The 27,443-nt window shown below is 43.8% G+C and overlaps 1 protein-coding gene across 1 annotated transcript in view; it reads left to right on the top strand.

Moving 5' to 3' along the window:
- Window positions 1–27,443, top strand: part of DNAH9 (dynein axonemal heavy chain 9) — a 377,489-nt gene that overhangs the window by 282,574 nt on the left and 67,472 nt on the right. Inside the window, exons 56-61 of the mRNA XM_030799425.1 lie at window positions 1,379–1,543; window positions 4,607–4,747; window positions 9,583–9,753; window positions 12,086–12,208; window positions 20,461–20,654; window positions 23,410–23,558. Coding sequence (XP_030655285.1) covers window positions 1,379–1,543; window positions 4,607–4,747; window positions 9,583–9,753; window positions 12,086–12,208; window positions 20,461–20,654; window positions 23,410–23,558 — 943 coding nt within the window. The remainder of the gene's footprint in view (window positions 1–1,378; window positions 1,544–4,606; window positions 4,748–9,582; window positions 9,754–12,085; window positions 12,209–20,460; window positions 20,655–23,409; window positions 23,559–27,443) is intronic.

Here is a 27,443-nt window from a genome sequence, read left to right as displayed (position 1 = left end):
TAATGAAATAGAGAAACCTCCCTGGTATCTCTTCTTATAAAGGCACTAATCACATCAAGCCATGGCTCCACTCTGATGACCTCATTTAACCTTAATTACCTCCTTAAAGGCCACATCTCCAATATAATCACGTGGAGAGTTAAGGCTTCAACATACGACTTTTAGAACAACACAATTCAATCCATAGCACATAACGTGCTTTTTGTCATCCCTTTAAACGTGATTAGATTACATAGCATGGGGGGTTGCGGGGGCGGAATTCCACTGCATGAGAGCTTGAGTTCAGGGCTCCTTGGGACTCTGCTTCCTGCAATCATTCATTCATTGAACAGATACCTAGGGAGCACCAACTCTGTAACAGGCAGGATTTGAGGTATGGAGGATTCAGCAGTGAACAAAGAAAACCACGTCCCAGCCTTCATGGAATCTACACACTACACTAGTGGAGGAACACAGAAAACAGCAATGTAAACAGATGAACAATGCCATTCAGTTAGTGACAAGAATTTTTAAGAAAATAAAACAGGGTAATACTGGAAAGTGAGAAGGCAAATTTATACAGTGGTGGTCAGAAAAAGATTCTATGAGGAGTTGGCATCTGAGCTAATTCCTAAATAATTGTAAAGCCTCTGGGCATAGAGCATTCCCAGCACAGAGAACAGCAAATCCTGGTCTTAAGGCAGGATCAAGATATGTGGTTTTAAGAAACAGAAGAAAGGTCAGGGTGGCTGTGGCTGGAACCTCCAACAGGAAGGTTGTTCTTCCCACGGATCCAAAGGCTGTACAAGGGCAAAGACACTACAGCTGCCTGAAGTTAGTGCTTTAGGATATGGAGCAGAAAGGGAAGATGAGATGAGATCCGCTTGGATACCAGCACCCCACTCCAGCCTCGAGGAAGGTTTTACACAGTCTGCCATAGTTTTACACAGTCTAAACTGGAAGACAGATTCTGCTGATTTTTTTTTTAAGTAAGCCATAGGAGAGTTGCTCATTAAAGTAAACTGGTAATAGAACTCTCCAGAGAACTAAAACTGGACCCTAACCCTCTAGTCACAGAAATAAGCTCCATTTAGTGAACACTGATAATGCAGTGTGTTGCCCATTGTGCATTAAGCATAGCACAGAAATCCTACAAGTAGGGACTGGGATTACAGGAGAGTACAGAGAGTAAACTGGCTCAAGGTCATGTGCCCAGAATATTATACAGTTGGGCACCAATTTTGACTCCTTGTCTCCTGCTCATGGTCTGAAGCTCTTTGCTATTCTGCCTCCAGTTTACTATCTTTAAGGCAAGGGACTCTCGCCCTATTCAGACATATCCTTAGAACAGGATGCCCTGGGCATCTGCACCTGACTGTCTCTTGCTTGATATTTGCAGTCAGATCTCACAAAGCAGCAGAATGGATTCAAAATTACCCTGAAAACGTTGGAAGACAGTCTTCTCTCTCGCCTCTCCTCTGCCTCTGGGAACTTCCTGGAAGAAACAGCGCTGGTGGAAAACCTAGAGATCACCAAGCAGACTGCTGCCGAAGTTGAGAAAAAGGTAAAACTCGTCTGGCTAGTCTGGGAAGGGAGCCTAGGCTGGGGTCCTCCTACAATTTTCTCTCCCCTTAGACAATGAGTCTGACTTTTAGAAAAAAGTCAAAGTAACACATGGCTTTTCTGTCTTAGCAAGGTTCTTCTAGAAAGTCTACCTAGGCAGGATTCCTGAAGTGACTACCCCATATATCTTGTATTATGTAGTTCCCACCTTCTGGAAAATACTTTTGATGTCTTAACTCCATCCACAGTTGATGAACACTTAAGCCTTTGCAGGGCCTGGTATTCTGTGCAGGGAATAGTAGCTCAAAATGGTTACCTCAGATAGTGTGTGGAATTGCCCTGAAGCTAAGGAATTGCACTGCTGGAAAAGCCAACTGGTTTGGGCGTGATTGCATCCTGACAAAACCCACCAGACCGCAGAATGTCACAAGTCTGATCTTAATGAGAAAACCTCAATGACTTCCTAGGAAATTCAGCTCTCAAAAACTGTATCATCCTGGGAAGTGATGACACAGTGCCCTACTGTGTGTAGCTTCCTTTATTTTACAATGTTTGGAAGGCCCTCGGTCCCCCCTGTGAGGACTAGAAGACGGGGTGTGATGGGAAAGGGGCCCAGCCCCTGCTCTGTCCCAGCATACCACCAAACCTCCAACAAGGCCTTTTGCAGTCTCAGTCCTGTGCTTGGATCAGAAGAGCATTGGAGATATTGGCCGTGAGCAGGACAGAGCGTATCTGCAACAGTGTCCAGGAACAATATACCTTTGAGGGAAGATGCTTATGGCCAGATTATTGGGATTTCTCCAAATGTGAAAGACTTCGTTCTAGGTAGAGACAAGGTAGGAAATATGAAAAGCAATGATGGGTAAGACAGATAAACCAGGTCATACCCACTCTGGGGTGATGGACAGCTGAGGTTGGAGTGATGAGATTGAAAGGAGGAAGAGTCAGCCGAACGTTGGGTCAACAGCAGGGATGTGACCACCAGGTTCCACTATCAGTTATCTATGGTCTCCATATCTCTGGTTGGGGGCATGAGAGTTTCTAAAGTAATTATGGTAGAGCTGCCACTGCTCTGGATAAGAGAGCTGGGGAGACAGACCCAACTTATGTCAAGAGTGTAGGTCAGAGGACGGGATGCAGCATACTGATCTCTTCTCCCCGCATCTTCATCTCTTTTTTTTTTTATCTTTTTCTTTAAAATCAGTAAACACTTATTGAGTACCTGCTGTGTGCCAAGGGTTGTATGAAGCTTTCTTTTTCCTTTTGTTCCTTTTCTTTTTGTCTTCTTTCTCTTTCTCATTTATTCACCTCATGAACACTTACTTGAAGGCCACTGTATTCTAAGATCCATGATGAAAGTTGGAGATACAGCAAGAAATTTGCCATCATCCTAGGCTTTTAGGGCCTGGCCCTCTAAGGAAGAAAAACAAGTAAACAGGCAGTTACAAAACAGGGCTGAGGGCTGAGGTCAAGAAAGCACAGGGACCAGTGAACACACAAAGGAGGAACACTCAACCCACATTGGGTGAGAGGGAGGAGGTGCTTCCCTTGAGTGTAACTGGAACATACAGGAGGTGGGAGCTGGAAGTGGTCACTGGCAATGAGGCATGAAAGGTGGCCTGAGTTTCCATTGTATAGGGCTGTGTAAACCATGCTGGGAAAATTGGGCTACATCCTGATGGGCATCAAAGATCATGAACCTCTTTCACATATTTTCCATCTCTGTTTCTTTCTGAGTTGCTTTTGTAACAATTTCCTGAGATTTCTCTTTTAGTTTGCTGATTTTCTTTTCAACTCCAGTCTATTATTTAAACTGAACACTTTTTAAATTTAAATAACTATACTCTTATTTTTAGAAATTCTAGCTGGTTCTTTTCCAGAAATGCCTGTTCTTTTTCATAATGTCCATGTTTTATGCTTCCTTTTGTGTCCACTGCTCTAAAACATACTTTGTTAATGGTGAGTTTGTTCAGTCATTCTCAGTTCATGAGATGCTAATCCATCTGGGTGTTTTTGGTTTTGTTTCGTTTTGGAAAGGGGCCTTCTGATTGTTCCCTTTTGTAATACTCCTGCAGTTTATAATTGTTTATTATAAGAACATCTTCAATAAGGATCATTGCCTTTTCCTGTGGTGCTCCCACAAATTATCAGTAACTTTCCTCTATTTTGGAGCATAAGGGCAGAGCATATTGAGGTTTGCATTTAGAGGCATAGTCTAACAGAAATCTGTCTTCCTGATCCTGAGGTCTCATTTCTTATTTTTACCTGTCATAAGAAATTTTCTGGCCAGGCGTGGTGGCTCACACCTGTAATCCCAGCACTTTGGGAGGCCAAGGCGGGGGAATCACCTGAGGTCAGGAGTTCGAGACCAGCCTGGCCAACATGGTGAAACCCCTTCTCTACTAAAAATACAAAAATTAGTCAGGCGTGGTGGCAGGCGCCTATAATCCCAGCTACTGGGGAGGCTGAGGCAGGAGAATCACTTGAACCCAGGAGGCGGAGGTTGCAGTGAGCTGAGATCCATGCCATTGGACTCCAGCCTGGGGGACAAGAGCGAGACTTCGTCTCAAATAAAAAAAAAAAAAAAAAAAGAATTTTTCTGAAAATAGAATATTCCATTGAAAGATATCTTTGTGAAATTACATATGAACTATTTCATAAAAATTAAGAAAAAGGAAGACTATACTATGCTTCTTTCCCTGGATTTCCACTGCTTGGCGTTCCAGTTCATTTTTCAGTCATACTTTTTTCTTTTTTTTTTTTTGCATTTCCATGAAATCTTTCTCATTAGACATGGAGTGTGGAGGCTTTCATGGCTCACACTTCCCATCTGGAAGAGCTGACACCTCACCCTCCAAAAGCACTAGAAGTTTACCATCTCCTTTCTCATCCAAGTTCTAGGAAGGAATACCATAGTAGCTTTTCAACTTTCTACCCATCATCCCCATCCCTCTTCACTCCATCCCCTAAGCAGACACATGTCTACTCACACAGAGGGACCAAGTTGATTCTCAGGAAGCCCAGGTTGGTTGGAACAGTGAGCTGCTGTTTATTTTTCCAACAGGTCCAGGAGGCCAAGGTGACCGAAGTGAAAATCAACAAGGCCCGAGAGCACTACCGGCCAGCAGCTGCCAGGGCCTCACTGCTCTACTTCATCATGAACGACCTCAGCAAGATCCATCCAATGTACCAGTTTTCTCTCAAGGTGACTTATACCTGGAGTTTCTTGCCTGATTATAATAAAGCAGGGTAATATTGCCAATGCAGCTCTCTGTGAGAGCTTATCCATGTAAGATCATTAGCTATGGCAGGTCTGTAAGATCAAAGCCAGGAGAGCAGCTATGTTACCTTCAGACATCTCTTACCATCCTCATCTCTTTAATTGGGTCTTACATGACTCACGGGTAATTTTGACTGGAACAGAACAGGACACCACAGCAAGTCTTGGCTCATTCTTTCAGTAGGCACACATGATATGGTGGGTACTATGCTTACTGAATGTGTGGAAGGTGATACCGAAGAAATCTGAGAAGTGATCTCTGTCCCCAAAGAGCTTAAAATATAATAGACAATCAAATGTGTCACTTGTATTGATTAACATCCAAAGCAGGCAATAATAATACACCAACTTTAAATTAGTTTTCTTATGACCCTAATATCCCCAAAGCTCCTGCCTTATGATTGTTGAAATATTCCTAAAACCAAAGATGTTAGCAGATTGTAAGTGCTGACTAAACTTATCTTACTCATGAAAAAATAAAGACCTATAAATTCTTAGTGCATCTCTGAAAGTACATCTTTCCCCCCAGGGCATTCACCAAAAGACCATAATTGAAGAGGCATTAGGAGGTAGTGAAGCATTTCTAAACTTCTTTGGTTTGACCCAACAAAGAGGACATGCATACACATACACACAGAGAAATAGGAGAGAGAGACCATATGTATATAGACACATGGAGATTTCACATACACACAGTCACACACACACACACACACAGAGAGAGAGACAGAGAGAGAGCACACACACTTCAGGATCTGTGGAGTGCTTTCAGCTAAACCACCATGTGAAGACCAAGATGGCGGGGATGGTGGTGAGCAGATGAGAAATCAGAGGGCCTCCAGTTCCTGGGGCTCATTTGATTGAAGATGGCATTTAATCATTTCCCAGTCTTTTTATTTTAACTCAGAGTCTCTGCAGATTGGATGAACTGTGTTTATAATATTTTAGGTTTGTTTTTTTTTTTTTTTTGAGACGGAGTCTCGCTTTGTCGCCCAGGCTGGAGTGCAGTGGCACAATCTCAGCTCACCGCAAGCTCTGCCTCCCGGGTTCACGCCATTCTCCTCCTCAGCCTCCCGAGTAGCTGGGACTACAGCCACCACACCCGGCTAATTTCTTTGTATTTTTAGTAGAGACGGGGTTTCACCATGTTAGCCAGGATGGTCTCCATCTCCTGACCTCGTGATCCACCCGCCTCGGCCTCCCAAAGTGCTGGGGTTACAGGCGTGAACCACTGCACCTGGTCCAATATTTTATGTTTTTAAAAGAAACCCAATACTTGGCCTCATATTTAGTTTAAGGCAACATAGGAAAGAATTATAAATATCTTTTAAAGCAGCATAAAAGTTGGCATGATAAGCCTAATAACCACAGGATCATCTCCCTACTTCCAAGAGTAGTTGAAATTGACTATAGGTACCCATCAGAAGCCTACCAGAGTGACTCTCTCTCAAAACAAGAAATTAAATGAGGCCCATGACAATCTGTGTTCAAAACCATGTTGTAAGATGTTTGGCAGCAACAGTGTCCTGATATAGGAATTTCTGAAGCTCCATTTTTAAAGCAGGGAAGATGGAGTTTGGGTCACCATACTGATATTAAGAATTGCAAAAACAGCTGTTCATTGACCAACCTGATCATTAAAAGCAGGTTAACTGCTTCATGATAAGTAGCTGAAGTAAGGGTGTTCAAAAATATCGAAACCATGATGCATTTAGAAGCCTTCTCTGTTTTGAAGAAAAATGGGCCATTGTAGTTTCCATGGTCTTGGCTTTTGTCTGGGGTTGGATTTTACAGTTCCCCTTCCTGGCAGAAAAAGAAGAGGCATTCTCAGAATATGGAAACCCCAGATAGGCCAACGTGGCAGGAACCATTCATCCCGGCTTTCAAAAGTGTTTTGAGCAGGAATATATTAAAATGTGTTTGTGTGTGTGTTTACACATGCAAAAACTCTTCAACAGCCAGGTTTTGAACTTGGAAGTTTATAACATGATTAAGATGGAACTTAAGTGGCCGTAAAGTAATTTTCCTTCAAGATTTAGCCAAAGGCAAGGCAAAGGTTAATAAGACACATTCACAGGGTGCCTCAGAGTGAAAGACACCTCGCTGGGGTCTCCTGCAGATTGATGGGAGGCCCAGCTTTCTGTAGTGTGTGCATTCTGCAGAGAGACGTGGCTGGGGGAATAACACTTCTCAAAATAGTTAGAAGAAGCCTGCATCAGATAGGCAGAGGCGAAAATAACACAGCATTGGTCTCAAATTGGAAGCCCAAGGGCCTATTGTCCTGTTTTCTTTGGTCCTTGGAGGGCTTTTCAAGTACTTTAATTGGTTGCCAACATTTAAAAATGAGGAGAAGTTATGTAAGTTCCAAATTATGGCTTCTCATGAAGGTTTGGAAGATTGACAACACTGAGCTCACATCCCACGTGGCGTGATTTTGCTGGAGCCAAGGGATGCTGCCCCCCTAGACTGGCATGTGCCTCCAGTGTTGCCACAGTCCTTATGCCTCCCTGTTTGGTGTTAAACACCTGGCCCCTGAAGGCATTGAATTTGATACCCTTGGTCTAGAGCATTGCTCATACTTTGCCTAAGTTCTTTTAGGCAGTGGCAGGACACAGTCATCCATCCAACAAATATTTTTAGTGCTCACTGTAGGTGAAGAGATGGGCTAGATTTGGGGAAGTGTAAGAAAGTGAGTAAGGCCTGGGCCCCACTATATGTGCTCATAACCTGGTAAAAAGATGAAAAATACCAAAGATACAAGGCAATGGATAAGGGCCCTACGAAAAAATTACAAAAGCTGATGAGTATATATGAGGGTGGTTTGAGTCAATGATAAGACTCCATGGGCAGGAGAAGGGACCTTCTGGAAGATGCTGTGGAAGTGGGATCAGGCCCAGCACCAGAGCTGTTCTGACACCAGAAGTAAGAGGAAGAAGGTTTTTGGGTTTTGTGTCTTTTTTTAGTACAGAAAAGAAAAAGAGAGCCAAAATTAGTTTAATGTAAAGAAAATGCTAAATGTATCTAGGTTTTTTATTTTTTTTAGATCTTTTCCTGAATTGTGAATCACTTGGTTTAAACTTAAATAACATAGAGATTCTTTACTAATTATTGTTATTTTGATAAAGAGAGAGCTTTGGGGAAAAGCCATAGTAACGGCTAGGAGAAAGCTCTCCACTCTGTCTCTATGAAACTGTTCTGGAATCTTCCCAAATTGCTCTCTGTGGTGCTGGGGGGACATTATCAGCCTCTAATGAGCTATTCTTCCTGTCTAAAATCTATCAAGTGAAGGTAACCATCACAATGGATTGGGTTGAACATGGGCAGAAAATTTTGCAAAGATCATTAAAACTAAATAAAGAAGAAAGGCTGCAAAGCCTTTGTTAACAAGAAACATCCTGGAGCCATGGAAGGGAGACAGAAATTCACATTTTCCTACTTTGCAAATGAATAGATATTGAGACTCAAATCTTATCTGGTTTCCATTAAAGTTCAAATACTTGGTGGTGTTAGAAAGACTTAAGATTTTTTTTTCTTATTGAAGCCACAAAAGGAAAATAGAGAAAAGGCTGGAAATCTGCATAACCCAAAATTGAAAAGTTCCAATTATATCTTGGCTTGTATTTTCTTTTGTTCTGTTTTTTGTTGTTTTTTTTTTGTTGTTGTTGTTGTTTTGTTTTGTTTTGTTTCTTAGGTTATTTTGAGACAGGGTCTCACTCTGTTGCCCAGGCTGAAGTGCAGTGGCACCAGTATAGCTCATTGCAGCCTCAAACTCCCGCTTCAGCTTCCCAAGTAGCTAGAACTACAGGTGTGTGCCACCATGCCCAGACAATTTAATTTTTTGTAGAGACACGGTCTTGCTATCTTGCCCAGGCTGGTTTTGAACTTCTGGCCTCAAGTGATCCTCTCAGCTCTACCTCCCAAAGTGCTGAGATTACAGGAATGAACCACTGCACCTGGCCTTGGCTTTTATTTTCTTTGTTTGTTCTATTCATATCACCATATCACATTTAAAATGCAACATTCCAAATATTTACTTTTTTAAATAGTCAATATCTAAGTTTAAAACAATGGAAAACCGATTCACATGATTTTTATATTAGATTATACACATAATGTGTAGTTCAGAAGATGTAACCCAAGCAGGCTACGCTCCCCACATTGCAGGAAGGGTCCATGAGAAAGGAGGCTGCTCGCAAGGACTCGTCTCATCACTGCAGAGGTATATATGCTTATAGCTATGTAATAATTCACATGAGCAAACTAAGAAAAGATAATAGCATGTTTTCTTGTTACCATTGTCCTTGGCAGGATATTTTGGGAAAACATTTCTTTGTTTTTTGGGGTTTTTTTGTTGTTTGTTTTTCTTTTTGAGACAGAGTCACTCTGTCGCCCAGCCTGAAGTGCAGTGGCACCATCTCGGCTCCCTGCGAACTCTGCCTCCCAGGTTCAAGCGATTCTCCCACCTCAGCCTCCTGAGTAGCTGGGATTACAGGCATGCACCACCACACCCGCTAATTTGTGTACTTTTAGTAGAAACAGTGTTTTACCATGTTGGCCAGGCTGGTCTCAAACTCCTGACCTCAGGTGATCCTCCTACCTTGGCCTCCCAAAGCACTGTGATTACAGGCATGAGCCACCGTGCCTGGCGTTGGGAAAAAATTTCTGTGGGCTGGAAAACTATCACATTCTTCACAGGTAAGACCACTAATATGTAGTAAGAGGGCTGTATACCTTACCAGTTTCCTGCCTTCTGTCCCCAGGCCTTCAGTATCGTCTTCCAGAAGGCTGTGGAGAGGGCTGCTCCTGACGAGAGCCTCAGGGAGCGGGTGGCCAACCTAATAGACAGCATAACCTTCTCTGTGTACCAGTACACCACCCGCGGGCTCTTTGAGTGTGATAAGCTGACCTACCTTGCCCAGCTCACCTTTCAGGTAAAAGTGGATTGAAGAAGTTTCCAGAAAACAGGTTATTTTTAGTGCCCAGACAGCAGGTGTTAAGAAACTTTCTTCTTTGAACATCACTTTCCACAGCATGTCCAGACTATCTGTCTTTGGATAGAGGCATCAGACAAGAAGGTCCAATATGGTGTTTGCATCTGCCCCCACCATTTCCCACTTATGGCAGACATACTTATCCATCATTGTACTTTTTCTTGCTGATCCTGGATGATCTAAGATCTTCCTCAGCACAGCCCTCCAGCAGCCACTACCAATCAATCAAAACTGGCACTGAAGATGAAACTAGATGAAACCATACCAATAACTAGATGCTTTTTGAAATGCTGTAAGAAATTGGGTAGAGTATCCATCATTATTTATTTACCTTTGGATTGCGAGTTTACTGATACAGGCATCCCCTGGGATAAGAAATTGCACAGGTCTTTCCACAACTGTAGCAGCCTTGGCCTTAGAAAGTTTTCAGTAACGTTGGTTCTCAAGGGTTTGCGAAGCAGGGATTTCCAATGTTCCTGCATCTTTAAGAAGAAACCTTTGTCTTCTAGTTATTCTCAACATCAAAAAACCATGAAAATTTACTTCCTTTTTTTTATTTTGAGATGGAGTCTCACTCTGTTGTCCAGGCTGGAATGCAGTGGTGTGATCCTGGCTCACTGCAACCTCCACCTCCCCAGTTCAAGTGATTCTCCTGCCTCAGGTTCCCGAGTAGCTGGGATTACAGATGTGCACCACCAGGCCCAGCTAATTTTTTTTGCATTTTAAGTAGAGACGGGGTTTCACCATATTGGCCAGGCTCGTCTCAAACTCCTGACCTCAGGTGCTCCACCCGCCTCGGCCTACCAAAGTGCTAGGATTACAGGCCTGAGCCATTGCATCCAGGATAATTTACTTCCTTTTACATGTCCCTGTAATCATTTAGAATTGGAATTTTTTCCAATATGTAAATTGGGAGCACAAACTAATTATCTCGAAGGCCCTTTCCAATTCCAAAAGTCAGATACCCCATCATCACTTGTGTGCTGACTCCGTTTGCACCTTTCAGGGCCTGCTTGAGTTCATGGGTGAGTGTTGCTGTGCCTCACCCCTCTCACCCCCTGTATTCCTCACTCCAGCCCAGATGACAGCTTGGCCTTTGCAAAAAAAAAAAAATGTGGGCCCCACCTCTCAGCGTGAATCGTGAGCTCAAACTAAGCCAAAGGCTGTTCTCTCCTCTGTACACAGCTCACTAATTCCCCTTTCAAGCCTCTGCTTTTTCCATTTCCTACTCCATGGAACGTCTTCCCTTCTGTGGAAATATCCCCATCTCTTAGCTTCTCCAAGACCCAATCCAAAACTACTTATAGGAAAGACACATGCACACGTATGTTTATTGCAGCACTATTTACAATAGCAAAGACCTGGAACCAACCCACATGCCCATCAGTGGTAGACTGGATAAAGAAAAGGTGGCACATATTCACCATGGAATACTATGCAGCCATAAAAAAGAACAAGTTCATGTCCTTTGCAGGGACATAGATGAAGCCGGAAACCATCATTCTCAGCAAACTAACACGGGAACAGAAAACCAAACACCACATGTTCTCACTCATAAGTGGGAGTTGAACAATGAGAACACATGGACACAGGGAATGTCACACACTGGGGCCTGTCAGAGGGTGGGGGGAAAGGGGAGGGAGAGCATTAGGACAAATATCTAAGGCATGCAGGGCTTAAAACCTAGATGACAGGTTGACAGGTGCAAGCAAACCACCATGGTGCATGTATATCTATGTAACAAACCTGCACGTTCTGCACGTGTATCCCAGAACTTAAAGTAAAAGAAAAGAAACTACTTTTAGAAAGTTTAGTCAAATTAATTTCTTCCTGCCCCTCACTTGCTGGTAACTACTCTGTAACTCCTTTAGCATTATGGATTCCTATCCACATTTCTAGCTGCCACATATTCATACGTCACTTTGACATTCTCCTCAGGTCGTGTCATTTGTATGTGTCATCTGCTCAATTGGATTGCAGAAACATACTCCATGGCATTTATGATTGATGTGTAATAAATGCTTATTAACCAGGATATAGTCACTCGCTATGTGCAGTTAAGTCACTCTGATATTTGGGGTAAAACTAGATGGACACAGTAGTAATGTGTGTGAATATACACTTCGTTCCACTCTACCCTCACTAAACAACCAAAATTGATGGGCAAACCAGTATTAGAGGCAGTAATAATTATACTGAATGACAACCCCTAAGATTTCTAGGACTCTGGCTACGAGCTAAAGAAATGCAGTGTCATTTCTCCACATTGCAGATTCTCCTCATGAACCGAGAAGTCGATGCAGTGGAGTTGGATTTCCTGCTTCGATCTCCAGTGCAGACGGGCACCGCCAGCCCCGTGGAGTTCCTCTCCCATCAGGCGTGGGGAGCCGTCAAGGTTAGTATTGACCCCTAGAAAAAAGCCATGCTGTTATCTCTCAGAGTTTACCTCTGACACTGGTCCGCATGAAGTCAGCAGGGCTCTCTTTTGGAGTTCAAGCATTGAGCTGTGTTAAACATGGGCGCATCCCTTTCCTCGCATCCCCACAGTGAGCTCATCTTTCCTGGGCCTGGAGAGAAGAAGCAGGTGCACGCTGGTGTATGAGGGCTCTGCCTCCAGGGTGTGAGGAAACAGGAAGTTCCTGTGATCCCCCCTGAGTCAGCTGAGCTGCTTTTCACCTACCAGGGCTTAAGGCTGGAAAATGGGCTCCTCGGTGAGTCCCTGGGGTTGATGGGGAGAGGCTGCCACAACATTTCCATAAAACAGCAGATGCCAGCGCTGTATTCAGGCATCTGAATCCTAACTCAGACTCAAAGCAGGAATGCATTTCAACCTGGGATGCTCAGCAGTTAATAACAGCTCTTATATATTGAGTGCCTTGGAAATGCATTACCTTATTTAATTCTCATATCCACCTGGGCAATAGGTATTATTTCCCATTTAACATAAGAGGAAACAGGTCCCATGCTTACCAGAAGCCCGGAACACAAATTTTGTTCTGTCTGATGGCAGAGCCTATTTTCATTCCATGTCATGCAGCTTAGTTTAGCTGGGATTCTTTGAGTGTTGAAAAGATCACAAACTATAAGGTTCTTTCAGTAGGTACTATGCCTGCAATTCACACATCCTGACACAATGCCTGGCAGGGAATGCTGGGTGAGGCAACACCAGCTCTCTCCAGAGTCCAGGCCTGCGCTCCATGCAGGCAGTTGAATGAACACCTATGACAGGTTTCAGCGCCATGTGAGGAATAGCATGTGCATAAGATGAATCTTGTTTATGATCTCCTGTGTTTATTGCATTTTATAGATGTTTAGTAGCACAAAGAAGTGTAAGAGTAAAGTAATATGATTGGCTTTCTCTTTATTTTTTTATTAAAATGGTTTATTTTGAGGCAATGATTCATATGTAATTTTAAGAAATAATACAGAGATATCCCTTGTACCCAGTTTTCCACAATGGTAACATCTTGCAATACTATAGTACAATAACCCATCTGGGAAATTGTCATTGATACAATCCAGAAAGTTCCATCATTACAGGGACCTCCCATGTTGGCCTTCTATAACCACAACAACATCTTCCCTTACCCAGTTCCCAATACCTACCAACCACGAATCTGTTCCCCATTTGTATAATTTTCTGTCATCTCAAGGCTGTTACATAAATGGAATTATACAGTATATAACCATGCGGGATTGGTGTGCTCATTTAGCATGATTCCCTCGATATCCATCTAAGTAGTTTTACTTTATAACGAAAACCTAGAACTTAATTATTTATATACCTGCTGTCCCCTTCAAAGGAGTCATCTCAGGAAATTCTAGGCTCATTCCATTAATGCTACCATTGCTCAAAGATAGTTTTCTAACTTCTTTTTCAGAGCCTGTATTGTTTTCACCAACTTTAGGACTATATCTAAATCAAGAGTTGTCCCACTTTTTCTGCAAAGGGCCACTTAGTAAATATCACCATCTTCCCATCTTCACGTGGCTGTCTTCCCTCTGTGAGTCCCTGTCTCTCTGCTTCTTATAAGAGCACCAGTTATATTGCATTAGGGCCCACACTAGTAACTCCATCTTAACTTGATTACATCTACAAAGACCCTATTTCCAAATAAGATCACATTCACGAGGCCGGGAGATTAGTTCTTCAGTATATATTTTACCTTGGAGGGACACAGTTCACTCCATGACAATTATGCGGGCCACTTAGCCTTCGTAGGCCAGACTCTGTAGCAACTACTCAACTCTGCCAAAGCCAGACACAGTATGTAAATGAATGGACATGGCTGCGTTCCAATAAAACTTTATTGACAAAAACAGGTGATGGGCCAGATTGGGCCTGCAAGCTGTAGTTTGCCAATCTCTGATCTAAATAATAAAGTTGCAATTTGATTTTTATTTAATTTTATTTGTCATTCTGGGCCCAATCTGGTGAATGAGAAGGGAAATAATATACTGAGGAAGAAATAAGGGGGTACTCCATTCACAACAGAAACCCAAATTACAAAGTTACAAAATGCCTAAGAGTGATTAAATAAATGCAGAGAAGTTGAAACCATCCATTTTCCTGGGCTACATAAGATACAAATGAATAGACACACTTTAGAGTAGCACTGTCAAAAAGAAATATAATGCAAACCACTTAAGTAATTTTAAATTTTCTATAGATGCATTAAAAAATGTTTTTAAAAATAGATAAAATTGACCGGGCATGGTGGCTCACATCTGTAATCCCAGCACTTTGGGAGGCCAAGGCGGGCGGATCACCTGAGGTCAGGAGTTCAAGACCAGCCTGGCCAACATGGTGAAACCCCGTCTCTACTAAAAGTACAAAATTAGCCAGGTGTGGTGGTGCATGCTGTAATCCCAGCTACTTGGGAGGCTGAGGCTGGAGAATTGCTTGAACCTGGGAGGCGGAGGGTGAAGTGAGCTGAGATCGCGCCATTGCGCTCCAGCCTGGATGACAAGAGCGAAACTCCATCTCAAAAAAAAAAAAATGGATAAAATCAATTTTAGCAAGATATTTTCTTTAAGCCAATACAGCCAAAATATTATCTCAATATGCAGTTGTTATAAAATTATTACTGAGATATTTTGTATTTTTATACTAAGGCTTTGAAATCTGGTGAATATTTTTTAAACTTATAGCTCATCTCAATTCAGATGCCAAATTTTCATCAAAGACATTTGTATTGAGATTCCATAAAATTGATTGATTCATATACCCAAGTTGTTCCAACAATCTTTAGAAGTTTTCCAATTAATGAAACAAGTCCTATTTTCTACACTTGAATTTTAAGACCATTAAAATTAAATACAATTAAAAATTCAGTCTCTCAGTCCCGCCAGCCACATTTCAAGTACTTGGGAGTCACTCATGGCCAGTGGCTACCTCGTAGGACAGTATGGTCCAGAGCTAGACAATAATTTCTTGTAGTCTGATGCCTTTACGGAAACTAAGTTAGTTCTGTAAAACAGTTCTGAATGAACCCCTTTGCAGAACTGGAGCAATGATGGAGATGGACTAACTAACACAGGCTCTGGAGTCAGACATCCCTGGATTCAACTTCAAGTTTGTGTGTGTGGCCTCTGACATGTTATCTTATTCCTCTGAGCCTTGGCTTCCTCGTCTGCAAAATGGTCATCGGAATACCTTTCTCACAAGGCTACTACATAAGACACAGAGTAAATGCTAAACCAATGGAAGCTGATTGGTTATGGTTGCTGTATTTGTTTCCTAGAGCTGTTCTAAGAAAGTACTACAAATGGAGTGGCTTAAAACAACAGAAATCTGTTCTCTCACAGTCGTGGAGGCTGAAAGCTGAAATTAAGGTGTCGGCAGGGCCGTGCTCCCTCCAGAGGCTCTAGGGAAGGATGCTTCCTCACCTCTTCCAGCTTCTGGTAGCCCCTGGTGTCTTTTGCTTTGTGGCAGCATAACTCCAGGGTCTGTCTCCATCTTCACATGGCTGTCTGGCTGTCTTTCCTCTGTGAGTCTCTGCCTTTCCACTTCTTTCTTTTTTTTATTTTTTTTATTTTTTTGAGACGAAGTCTCGCTCTGTCGCGAGGCTGGAGTGCAGTGGCAAAATCTCCGCTCACTGCAACCTCCACCTCCCGGGTTCAAGCGATTCTCCTGCCTCAGCCTCCCAAGTAGCTGGGATTACAGGCGTGTGCCACCACGCCCAGCTAATTTTTGTATTTTTAGTAGAGATAGAGTTTCACCATGTTGGCCAGGATGGTCTCGATCTCTTGACCTCACGATCTGCCTGCCTCGGCCTCCCAAAGTGCTGGGATTACAGGCATGAGCTGCCGCACCCGGCCCTTTCCGCTTCTTATAAGGCCACCAGTCATAATAGATTAGGGTCCACACTAGTGACTTCACTGTGACTTGATTACATCTACAAAGACCCTATTTCCAAATAAGGTCACATTCACAAGTCCAGGAGGTTATTTCTTCAATATATATTTTGGGGAGACACAATTCACCCCATAACAATTATGATGATTAATCACCCAGCTATCTGGTGTCTAGATGTTGTAGTTGATATGGATTGTACCGCATAGAATTTGTCCAAAGAAGGAAAAACTTTCAGGAACTGTGAGTTGTGCAGTTGGACCAAGTCCAGTTGCCTCTCTTTATATTACTCCACAGAGCCCTCTGCAACAAAAGTCATAAGGAATAAATGATTCACAAGCACTCTTCAGTGCTTTCATTTTACAAAGCTCAACCCAAAAAGCTATGTACAATTTAATTTCATTCCTCTTTTCACAAAATGGATTGTTTGGTTCGCTTTGCCTTGCTTCACTTTGCTTTTTTGTTTTGTTTTGTGGGCTGAGCTCATTTGGCTGTTCAAAGGCTTTTGCCAACTAGAGAAGCTTTGTCTCTCTATGTGAATTTGTTAGGAAGAGCAGCGAAGTCCAGACCCATCAAACTCAAGCACAGCACAGGATGTGAGCAGGTGAAACACAATGCGTTATGTAGTACTCATTGCCAAAGCCTTTGATGAATGCTCTTTTTAAGTGTTTGGTTGGATTTTAGCCTAAAGAAACAAAATAAGTATAATTGAATAGGACATGATTTTTTAAAAAAAAATTTTAAGCATTGTATCTCATGATGAGGACTGATTGCTTTGTTTCCTCAGAAGAACTAATAAGCAGGTAATGAATGAAATCTTTGTGATAAAATACTGCTTTTATTAATATCCTTTGTAAGGGTTTTTTAGGTCCTATCAAATGCAGAACTTTCAGGTAATGGGCACGCTCTGTTGCTCATTAGAAAATTTCATCTGCGATGAAGGCCTTTGTTAGCCTTTGAAAAGGCCCCTCACTACCAGTCTGGTTGCCAATTTAGCTTGGTTGTATTTTGCTACACAGTCCAAAGTAATTAGGTTAATTAGTCATTTCCATTTAGCTTATTAGAAGGCTAGAAATCCCTTTGCCTCATTTGGAAGATTAAATGTTGCAATTGTATTCAATCTAGAGCTTCAAGAAAGTGTGTTTCAGATCCAGCCCTGGCAGCTGGGAGCGCTGATCACAGTGTAATTTGCTCAGTTTTGTGGAGACGCCAGAGGGGGTTGCAGGACTGCAGAAGGGTTAATAATGATGCAAACTGGGAAGAGGGGGTGAGTGGCTGCCTGGAAGAAGATGAAAGTCAGCTCCTCAGCACGGAGAGAAGTAATTACAGCAGCTGCAGCTTTCTCAGCCTGTCAAGAGCCCTCCTGCTGGCCAGGCAGATGTCAAATCTTATTAACTGAGCATTTCCTAAGTGCCAGGCACCCTGCTGGGTCTAAGCCGTACAAAGAGGCCCACAAAAGTTCTTGCCCGCAGGGAGCTCACAGTCTTGTGGCAGTAACAGACAAGTAAACCAGCAGTTGCAATTCAATAGCCATAGGAGCCCCCCAGGAAGGAAAAGGGAGAGCTTTATAGCCTTCAAAGCATTTGTATCTACATAACAGTATGAGATATGGCAGACCACATGACTTGGCCTCATTTTCCAAATGAAAAAAAACTCACAAGGGTTTTAAAACAGGCTCCAAGTCCATTGGCTCAAAAGTGGTGGTGCTGGGGCCAGAACTCCAGTCCCCCGGTGCCTCCTGCTCCACTCCACACACCACCTCCACACGACTTATCTGCACCATTGGAGGATGATTCCCTGCTGTAAGTTATCAGGGTGAAACTGGGAAGCCACAGAGCCCATGTGAAGGAATATGTAAAGCCAGGACATGTGTTCATTTCCACGGGACAAAAGCCTCTGCAAGCCCCGGTCACATGCCTCTGTCCTTCTCCAGCTGTTCCTGTCGGTGGTAAGGCAAAAGACTCCTCTGCAGCAATCACGCTGCTTCCTATCAGGCCCTACACTCTCCCTCCTCCAGGCTTTAGCCCTTCTTGATCCTTCCCCCATCAAAAAAAAAAAAAAAAAAAAAAAAATCCCTTTCCTTCACTCTACCTCCATCTCTGCCCAGCAGAATTCTACATACCTACCAAGGCCTCCCTCATCTCCTTTTGCCCTAAGCTAGGACTGCAGGCTCCTGAAAGGCTTGTGTTTTTTGTTGTTGTTGTTTTTTATTATTGTCTTCCCCAGTATCTGGCAGGTAGTAGGAATTGAATAAATGTCAAAAGAATGAATGAATGAATGAATGAATGAGTTCAAATAAAAAGATTATATTGGGTTCCTAAAAACTCACGGCACTGTGGTAGGTGCTTTAGACACACAGTCTCGTCTAGCTTTTCACGTCATTGGGGAAACCAGGCATTCAGGCACAGTTGAGTAATGAAGGCAGGACTGCAGGTAATTAAGTATCTAAGTGAGTGATGTTGATGTGGGCACTGTAAAGAAATAGAACAGACCTCCTACACACACACCCAAAATACAGTTCCAACATCAAGACTGATGATGCTACATACATACTAAGAGGGTATGAGAAAGTTTATGACTCAGATAACGTGGTTTTCTAGGAAGAGCAGAGGAGCTCGCAAGCAGACTGCAAATGGCTTGAGAGTGCCAGAAAAGGAGACTGCTTTGGGTATTATGATGCTTAGCGGGTGGGGCCAGGGCGAGGGTGTCTGTGCATGGGCAGGGGCTTGCCTGGTACAACTTCCCTCCAGCACCAAAAGAGAGAGTGCCCAGGGCAGAAGGGGAAGAGGAAAGGATGAGGTTTAAAAGCTATCAGCAGTCAAACATCTAAAAACGAAGTCAAATTCTTTATTAAAGATGTCAACTCTGCATGTAGCTCTAAGTCAGGGGTGTCCAATCTTTGGCTTCCCCAGGCCACACTGGAAGAAGAAGAATTGTCTTGGACCACACATAAAACACACTAACACTGGGGCCAGGTGCAGTGGCTCACACCCGTAATCCCAACTCTTTGGGAGGTCGAGGCGGGTGGATCACCTGAGGTCAGGAGTTCAAGACCAGCCTGACCAATATGGTGAAACCCCACCTCTACTAAAAATACAAAAATTAGCCAGGCGTGGTGGTCCGCGCCTGTAGTCCCAGCTACTCGGGAGGCTGAGACAGGAGAATTGCTTGAATCCAGGAGGTGGAGGTTGCAGTGAGCCAAGATCGTGTCACTGCGCTCCAGCCTGAGCGAGAAAGCGACACTCCATCTCAAAAAAAAAAAAAACAAAACAACAACAACAACAAAAAAACAGACTAACACTAATGATAGTTGATGAGCTAAAATATATATCTGTCACCAAAAAACTCATAATGTTTCATGAAAGTTTATGAATTTGTATTGGGCCACCTTCAAAGCTGTCCTAAGTCGCATGCAGCCCAAGGGCCGTGGGTTGGACAAGCTTGCTCTAAGTGGTTAACAAAAGGATGTGAGGCCTACAAGTTCTACATTAGGAAGGATGGCCTGAGGGAGGTTGCAGGTTTTGAACTGGTCTTTCACAACCTGTACAGCCTTAACATATAACAATCGTGACCAGCACAAGAAAAGGAAGAAGTGGAATGTGGCAGAAAAGAAAACAGGACTTTATATATGGTGGAAGTAGTATGAACAAGGAAATGAGTTGAGAATGAGTCAGGCACATTTCCAAGGTTGGGGGCAGATATGCTCAGAGTGGGACAGAGTAGGAGGACACATGACTTACTAGACAGATTGAAGAGAGGCACCACATGAAGAGATCTGGCTACCAAGTTATGCATTTGGACTGAATCCTTATAGAAATAGACAACCCATGGGCATTTTAAGAGTTGGCATTAACACAGAGTACATGAATAATTCTAGAAACATTTTGAGAGGTGAATTGACAGGGTTTGGTGGCAGAGTGAATTTGAGGAGGAAAGGGAGTAGTCACTAACTTTAGGCGTCCAAGGTTCATGACCAGAATAACCATAATGCCCCTTCTTGTCCCTCTTTTCCATGTACACACCTACAGGCTGGTGTGGCTCAGTCTCTGCTGCTAATAATATCCCAAACATTTTATTTGCTAAATCTTGCATATTATTGGGGCACTTTGCTAAGCTGCCCAAAATTCTTCCTCTTTCTTGATTTTTCCTGGGGGATGATCCAAAGCTCTAGACAAGAGTATAAATGAGACATAATTGTGTAGATAAGACCATCTTGCCCCTCAATCCCCCAACGCAATGCAAATGACAGCTTTCTGGAGAAACTGCATTTCAGATTCTCTGAAATTTCCCAGGTACTTTCATCAATGGAAGAATTCTCTAATCTGGATCGGGACATAGAGGGATCTGCTAAGAGCTGGAAAAAGTTTGTGGAGTCCGAATGTCCTGAGAAAGAGAAGCTCCCACAGGAGTGGAAGAACAAGACAGCCCTGCAGCGCCTCTGCATGATGAGAGCCATGCGGCCCGACCGGATGACCTATGCTTTGAGGTAGGAAACAGGGTGGCGGAAGGCCCAGCATAGGCACAGGGCAAGGGCAACCTCAGGACAACTGGACCAGCAGGGCTGAGCTCCAAAGCCATGTGTGTATAGTAGTTTCCTGGAGCTAGAGGATGGGAATAGAAATTAACTAAACAGACCAGGCGCGGTGGCTCACGCCTGTAATCCCAGCACTTTGGGAGGCCGAGGTGGGTGAATCACAAGGTCAGGAGTTCAAGACCAGCCTGGCCAAAATGGTGAAATCCCGTCTCTACTGAAAATACAAAAATTAGCTGGGCATGATGGCGGGCACCTGTAATCCCAGCTACTCTGGAGGCTGAGGAAGGAAATTGCTTGAACCCGGGAGGCAGAGGTTGCAGTGACCCGAGATTGTGCCACTACACTCCAGCCTGGGCGATAGAGTGAGACTTCATCTCAAAAAAAGTAAAAAATAAAAAAAAAAAGGAAATTAAATAGCCATAGCCATGAGGAATCTCACTGGTATGATGTAAATGTTCTAAAACTGGGTTATGGTAAAGACTGTACAACTTGGTAAATGTATTAAAAGTTATTGAATAGTACACTTAAAATGGGAAAATCCTATGGTATGTCACTTATACCTCAATAAAGTTATTTTTAAAAGAAAAAAGAAGTTATAGGCTGTGGAGTCTATACTGGATAGGAAAGGAGTGATCAGAGTAAGAGCATAATAGAAAAATACCAGGGAGGGCCCGGGCACGGTGGCTCATGCCTGTAATCCCAGCACTTTGGGAGGCTGAGGTGGCGGATCACTTAAGGTCAGGAGTTTGAGACCAGCCTGGCCAACATGGTGAAACCCTGTCTATACTAAAAATACAGAAAAATTAGCTGGGTGTGGTGGCGCATTCCTGTAGTCCCAGCTACTCAGGAGGCTGAGACAGGAGAACTGCTTGAACCTGGGAGGCAGAGGTTGCAGTGAACCGAGATTGTACCACCGCACTCCAGCCTGGGCAACAGAGGGAGACTCCATCTCAAAAAAAAAAAAAGAAAAAGAAAGAAAGAAGGAAGGAAAAATACCAGGGAGGCCAAGATACTGAAATTCCTCCATTCTTAGTGTCCCCAGTACAGGCAAAGAATGGGTGAAGTCAGGTTAGATTGCTAAGGATAAAAAGCTTGGGTCAAAGACTGGGATGTTCCCATTTATGTTTCCTAACATTTAACAAGTTTCCAAGTAATGACAGCGATGAGCGTGTGGCCACAGAATTAGGTTGCTAAAGGGAGAAGAAACAGAGATCACTTGAGCTGAGGTCACTAAGAATCTACAGGATTGTCCACATGGATGTTGACATCACCCAGGCTGAAAGAGAAAAAGTCAGTGAAAGAGGAGGGTGACTGACGGGGAACAGATGACATTGATGTGCAGGGGCAGTGGTGACACAGCCAGGGGAAATGAGCCTCTGAGGAGCCACAGGAGTGGGGAGGGGGCCAGGCACAGTGGCTCATGCCTATAATCCCAGCACTTTTTCAGGCCGAGGCGGATCACGAGGTCAGGAGTTCGAGACCAGCCTGGCCAACATGGTGAAACCCCGTCTCTACTAATAATACAAAAATTAGCTAGGCATAGTGGCACTCGCCTGTAGTCCCGGCTACTCAAGAGGCTGAGGCAGGAGAATCGCTTGAACCTGGAGGAGGCGGAGATTGCAGTGAGCCGAGATCGCGCCACTGCACTCTAGCCTGGGCGACAGAGCGAGACTCCGTCTCAAAAAAAAAAAAAAAAAAAAAAAAAAGAGTGGGGGAAGGAATGGCTTGAAAACAGTAGTGGGCAGTGAGCTGGACCCTGATTCCACTTGCCGATCCAAAGGCAGGCGTTGGAGAATGAGCCCAGTTGAGAAGGCTACAGGGAAAATAGTGTTCCTGGGAAAGAGTGCAAGTCTCTGTTAAGACCAGGAGCTGGGTCAGACATCTGATAAGTGGTTATAGCTATGAAGGTTTGTTCAGCATAAAATGTGACACTTTGGACAGGAACACTGGTAAGTGGAGTGAGATGAAAGAAGAGAGGGAAAAATAAAACATGAGAGAATAGGCCGGGCGCAGTGGCTCACACCTGCAATCCCAACACTTTGGGAGCCGAGGCGGGTGGATCACGAGGTCAGGAGATGGAGACCATCCTGGCCAACATGGTGAAACCCCATCTCTGCTAAAATATTAAAAAAATTTGCTGGGCGGGGTGGCGGGCACCTGTAGTCCTAGCTACTTGGGAGGCTGAGGCAGGGGAGTCACTTGAACCCAGGAGGCAGAGGTTGCAGTGAGCTGATATTGTGCCACTGCAGTCCAGCGTGGGGACAGAGTGAGAATCCATCTCAAAGAAAAAAAAAAGAGAGAATAGCGTACTGTAGGGCCTTAAATCTTGGGCAAGGGTGGGAGATAGCAGGGAGAGTGCATATGGAGGATTTAACTTACCAGCTTTCTGAAGGCACTGGCGCTAACAGTGTCCTGATGGGTGGGGTAATGTGAGAAGCCACCAGGCTCCCCTAAGGGAGTCAGCGATGGCCTGCCTGGATGGGGCTTCAGAGGGAGCCCAGATCCAGGTGAGCAGCTCGGCAACTAGCAGCACAAGGTTGTGTGTCGACTTAATAAGCAGTGAACTTGGAGCCAGTCCTAGCTCTATAACTACCTAGCCCATGACCTCGAGCATGTTCTTTCATTTCTATAGGCCTCCATTTCTCAAATGTTACCATTTTGTGGCCGCTATATATGTATAAAGCTATATGTGCTTTTTTTCTGGCAGGGATTTTGTTGAAGAGAAGTTAGGAAGCAAATACGTGGTGGGAAGAGCCCTAGATTTTGCAACCTCATTTGAAGAATCGGGACCAGCCACTCCCATGTTTTTCATCCTGTCTCCAGGAGTGGACCCACTGAAGGATGTAGAAAGGCAAGGTGAGAAAGGCGTCCTCTTGGAGCCAGGGCTGCAGTTGCCCCGTGCACTTTCATTTTTGGGGTCTATTGATTTCTCTTTTCTGGATTCAACCTTCAAATATGCAACACTGCAAATCATACAGAAGTCAGGGTCATTGCTGAAATTAAATCAGAAGATCACCCACCAGGGAGAGAAAGAGCCACTCTGGGCTGTAAAAGGCAGAACTCACAGTCCCAGTTTCATGAAGAGGCCTCGTCCCCTCCACTCTGCCTCACCCATCCCCTTATCTTAGCCAGAGCAATCTTTCCGAAATACTAGTATGATCCTTCCACGGAGCCCCACAGTGTGGCGATTCCTCAGAGACCTAGAGGGAGAAATGCCATTTGACGCAGCTATCCCATTACTGATTATATACCCAAAGGAATAGAAATTATTCTATTAACATTATAAAGATACACGCATGTATGTGTTCACTGCAGCACTATTCACAATAGTAAAGACATGGAATCAACCTAAATTCCCATTAATGATAGACTGGATAAAGAAAATGTGGTATGGCCGGGCACAGTGGCTGACACCTGTAATCCCAGCACTTTGGGAGGCCGAGGTGGGTGAATCATCTGAGGTCAGGAGTTCGAGACCAGCCTGGCCAACATGGTGAAACCCCATCTCTACCAAAATCACAAAACTTAGCTGGGCATGGTGGCAGGTGCCTGTAATCCCAGCTACTCGGGAGGCTGAGGCAGGAGAATCGCTTGAACCTGGGAGGCAGAGGTTGCAGTGAGCCGAGACCGCACTACTGCACTCCCGCCTGGGTGACAAGAACAAGACTCTGTCTCAAACAAAAAAAGAAAAAGAAAATGTGGTACATATATACCATGGAATACTATGCAGCCATAAAAAGGAACAAGATCATGTCCTTTTCAGGGACATGAATGGAGTTGGAAGCCATTATCCTCCACTAACTAATGCAGGAACAGAAAACCAAACACCGAATGTTCTCACTTAAAGTGGGAGCTGAGTGATGAAAACACATGAGCACAAGGAGGGGAAGAACACACACTGGGGACTGTTGAGGGGGTGAAAGAGGAAGAGCATCAGGAGGAATAGCTTAATGGATGCTGGGCTTAATACCAAGGTGATGGGATGACCTATGCAGCAAACCACCATGGCACATGTTTACCTGTGGAACACACCTGCACATGTACCCCTGAACTTAAAATAAAGTTAAAGAAACAAATAGAATATTCAGCATGTCCAACTTCAAAACCCAAAAAAACAAAAATGATAAGGGGTGGTGGAGACCAGGGTTTTATCATGCAGTGAAGCCTCCACGTAGCAGGCTTCAGAGAGAATAGATTGTAAGCGTTTCTTATCAGACTTAAAGAGTCTGTCCTGGCTGGGTGCGGTGGCTCACGCCTGTAATCCCAACACTTTGGGAGGCCAAGGCAGGTGGATCACCTGAGGTCAGGAGTTCGAGACCAGCCTGACCAACATGGAGAAACCCCATCTCTACTAAAAATACAAAATTAGCTGGGCGTGGTGGTGCATGCCTGTAATCCCAGCTACTGAGGAGGCTGAGGCAGGAGAATCGCTTGAACCCAGGAGTCAGAGGTTGCAGTGAGCCAAGACCACACTACAACACTCCAGCCTGGGCAACAAGAGTGAAACTCCATGTCAAAAAAAAAAAAAAAAAAGAGTCTGTCCTATCAGTAATTCCAAAAGAGAGGAGGGTATAATGAGGCATGTCTGACCCCCCTTCCCATCATGGCCTAAACTAGTTTTTCAGGTTAACTTTGGAATGTCCTTTGCTGAGAGAAGGGGTCCATTCAGAGTGGCTGGGAGGCTTAGGATTTTATTTTTGGTTTTCAAGTCTAGTATTGATTATGGAATGAAAAGAACTAACGGCATAGGCTTTGTGCCTCAGGGGAGGAGAGATAAAGCTAACTAGGCCCTAAAGAACGAATAAGATGTGCATAATAAAGTCAGTAATAGAGAAGAATTAAAAATGGAAAGCAACAGCCACCAGCTCCAGCCCTCCAGATACCCAGTCCCCCTTCCCAGGCCCTATGCTTTTGTCCATTTCTGAATTTAGTTCTTTTGAGAATTACTTCTCATTTCCTAGTAATAACGTTATATCACCATTTTTGTATTTAGCAGTTTTAGATAAAGTGTCTATTCCTGATATGAAAAACAAGGATTTAGCGTCCACTGTGTTCTATATGTGTGGTCTTAGATTCCATATGTGTCTGTTTGGCACTGAGGCATCACAGGGCCAAATGCATTAACTATACAGTCTTCCCTCCACATATATGGGGCAGGGACTGGGAGGTATTTGTTCCAGTCCTTGCATATCCAAGTCTCATCATCGGCCCTGCCATTCGTATATGCAGGCTTCACATCTCTCAAATACTGCTGTATTTTCATCTGAGTTTGGTTGAAAAAAATCCATGTATAAGTGTACTCACAAAATTCAAACCTGTGTTGTTCAAGGGTCAACTGTACTCTCTTTTTCTATATTCTTCTAAAACAAATTTTTTAATTGACAAATAATAATTGTACATATCAATGAGACACATAGTGAAGTTTCCATTCACATAATACATAGTAGTCAGGCCGGGCGCGGTGGCTCACGCCTGTAATCCCAGCACTTTGGGAGGCCGAGGCGGGAGGATCACGAGGTCAGGAGATCGAGACCATCCTGGCTAACACGGTGAAACCCCATCTCTACTAAAAATACAAAAAAAAATTAGCTGGGCGTCATGGCAGGCGCCTGTAGTCCCAGCTACTCAGAAGGCTGAGGCAGGAGAATGGCGTGAACCCAGGAGGAGGAGGTTGCAGTGACCCGAGATCGCGCTGCTGCCCTCCAGCCTGGGGGAACGGAGCGAGACTCTGCCTCAAAAAAAAAAAAAAAAATACATAGTAGTCAGATCAGGGTGATTAGTAACTGAGCAGCACAAAGTCAGACATAATAACCAGGTCCATTTGTGTCTTTCTACAATATCCGTCTTTTACTGATGCTAGTCCAATCATAAAAGCCACAAGCTTTATGGAGTTCCCAAGGAGGTAATTCTTCTTAGTATTTCCCATTTACTTGGTAGTCAGAGCTGTAGGCACACAGGCTCAAGCCATTCCAAAAGTCAGTCGATATTGCAAACCATACATAACAGTATACTAAATCAATATAAATGTTACAGATTAAACATTCCACATCAAACGAAGTAACATCTAACATCAAGAGAAAGGGGATAGGAAAATGGGTTAATGAAACAGTCCGAGGGGAGCAAAAAGAATCTCCTGTCCTGGTCTGGGCAGTCCTTTAACAAACCACAAGGAAGAGTCTTTGATGTGGGCAGAGCCTTTGCGGATGCCGGGCGTTTATCACAGTTAACAGCAAGACCAATGTCTGTCAAGATGGCTGTTTTGAGCCGGTGAAGTCCTCTGGTGAGGACTGATAGTGGGAAAGTGTGCCCGGTTATGTCCTTATCTGGTTGGATGCAGTCTCTACTGATTAGGCAAACGTCTGGTCCCTGTTGGTACGATGCCTTTTAAAATGTAAGATGGAGTCTTTTGCTAAGATGGAATTACTTGTGCTCCATACATTAGCATATCCACCAACTCAAACATTTAATCATTTCCTTGTGTTGGGAACATTCCATGTCCACCTTCTAGCTACTTGAAACTATATCATATGTTATTGTTAACTGTAGTCTTGATGCTCTGGCATTTGTGGCCTCACTGATTGGAGAGACTGCTGCTGCCAAGGCTAGCCAGTTCTTAGAGATCACAAAAGGCTCACCTGGGAATATGCCTTGTGTAAGCAAAATAACCATCCAGAGTCCACACTCCCAATCATCCCCTTTAACTCACACACCAAGCCAACATCCCCACTGGCCTAAATCAAC

This window comes from Nomascus leucogenys, chromosome 19, assembly GCF_006542625.1.
Source record: "Nomascus leucogenys isolate Asia chromosome 19, Asia_NLE_v1, whole genome shotgun sequence".
In the NCBI taxonomy this organism is placed as follows: Eukaryota; Metazoa; Chordata; class Mammalia; order Primates; family Hylobatidae; genus Nomascus; species Nomascus leucogenys.
This window is presented reverse-complemented; position numbering and strand designations above follow the sequence as displayed.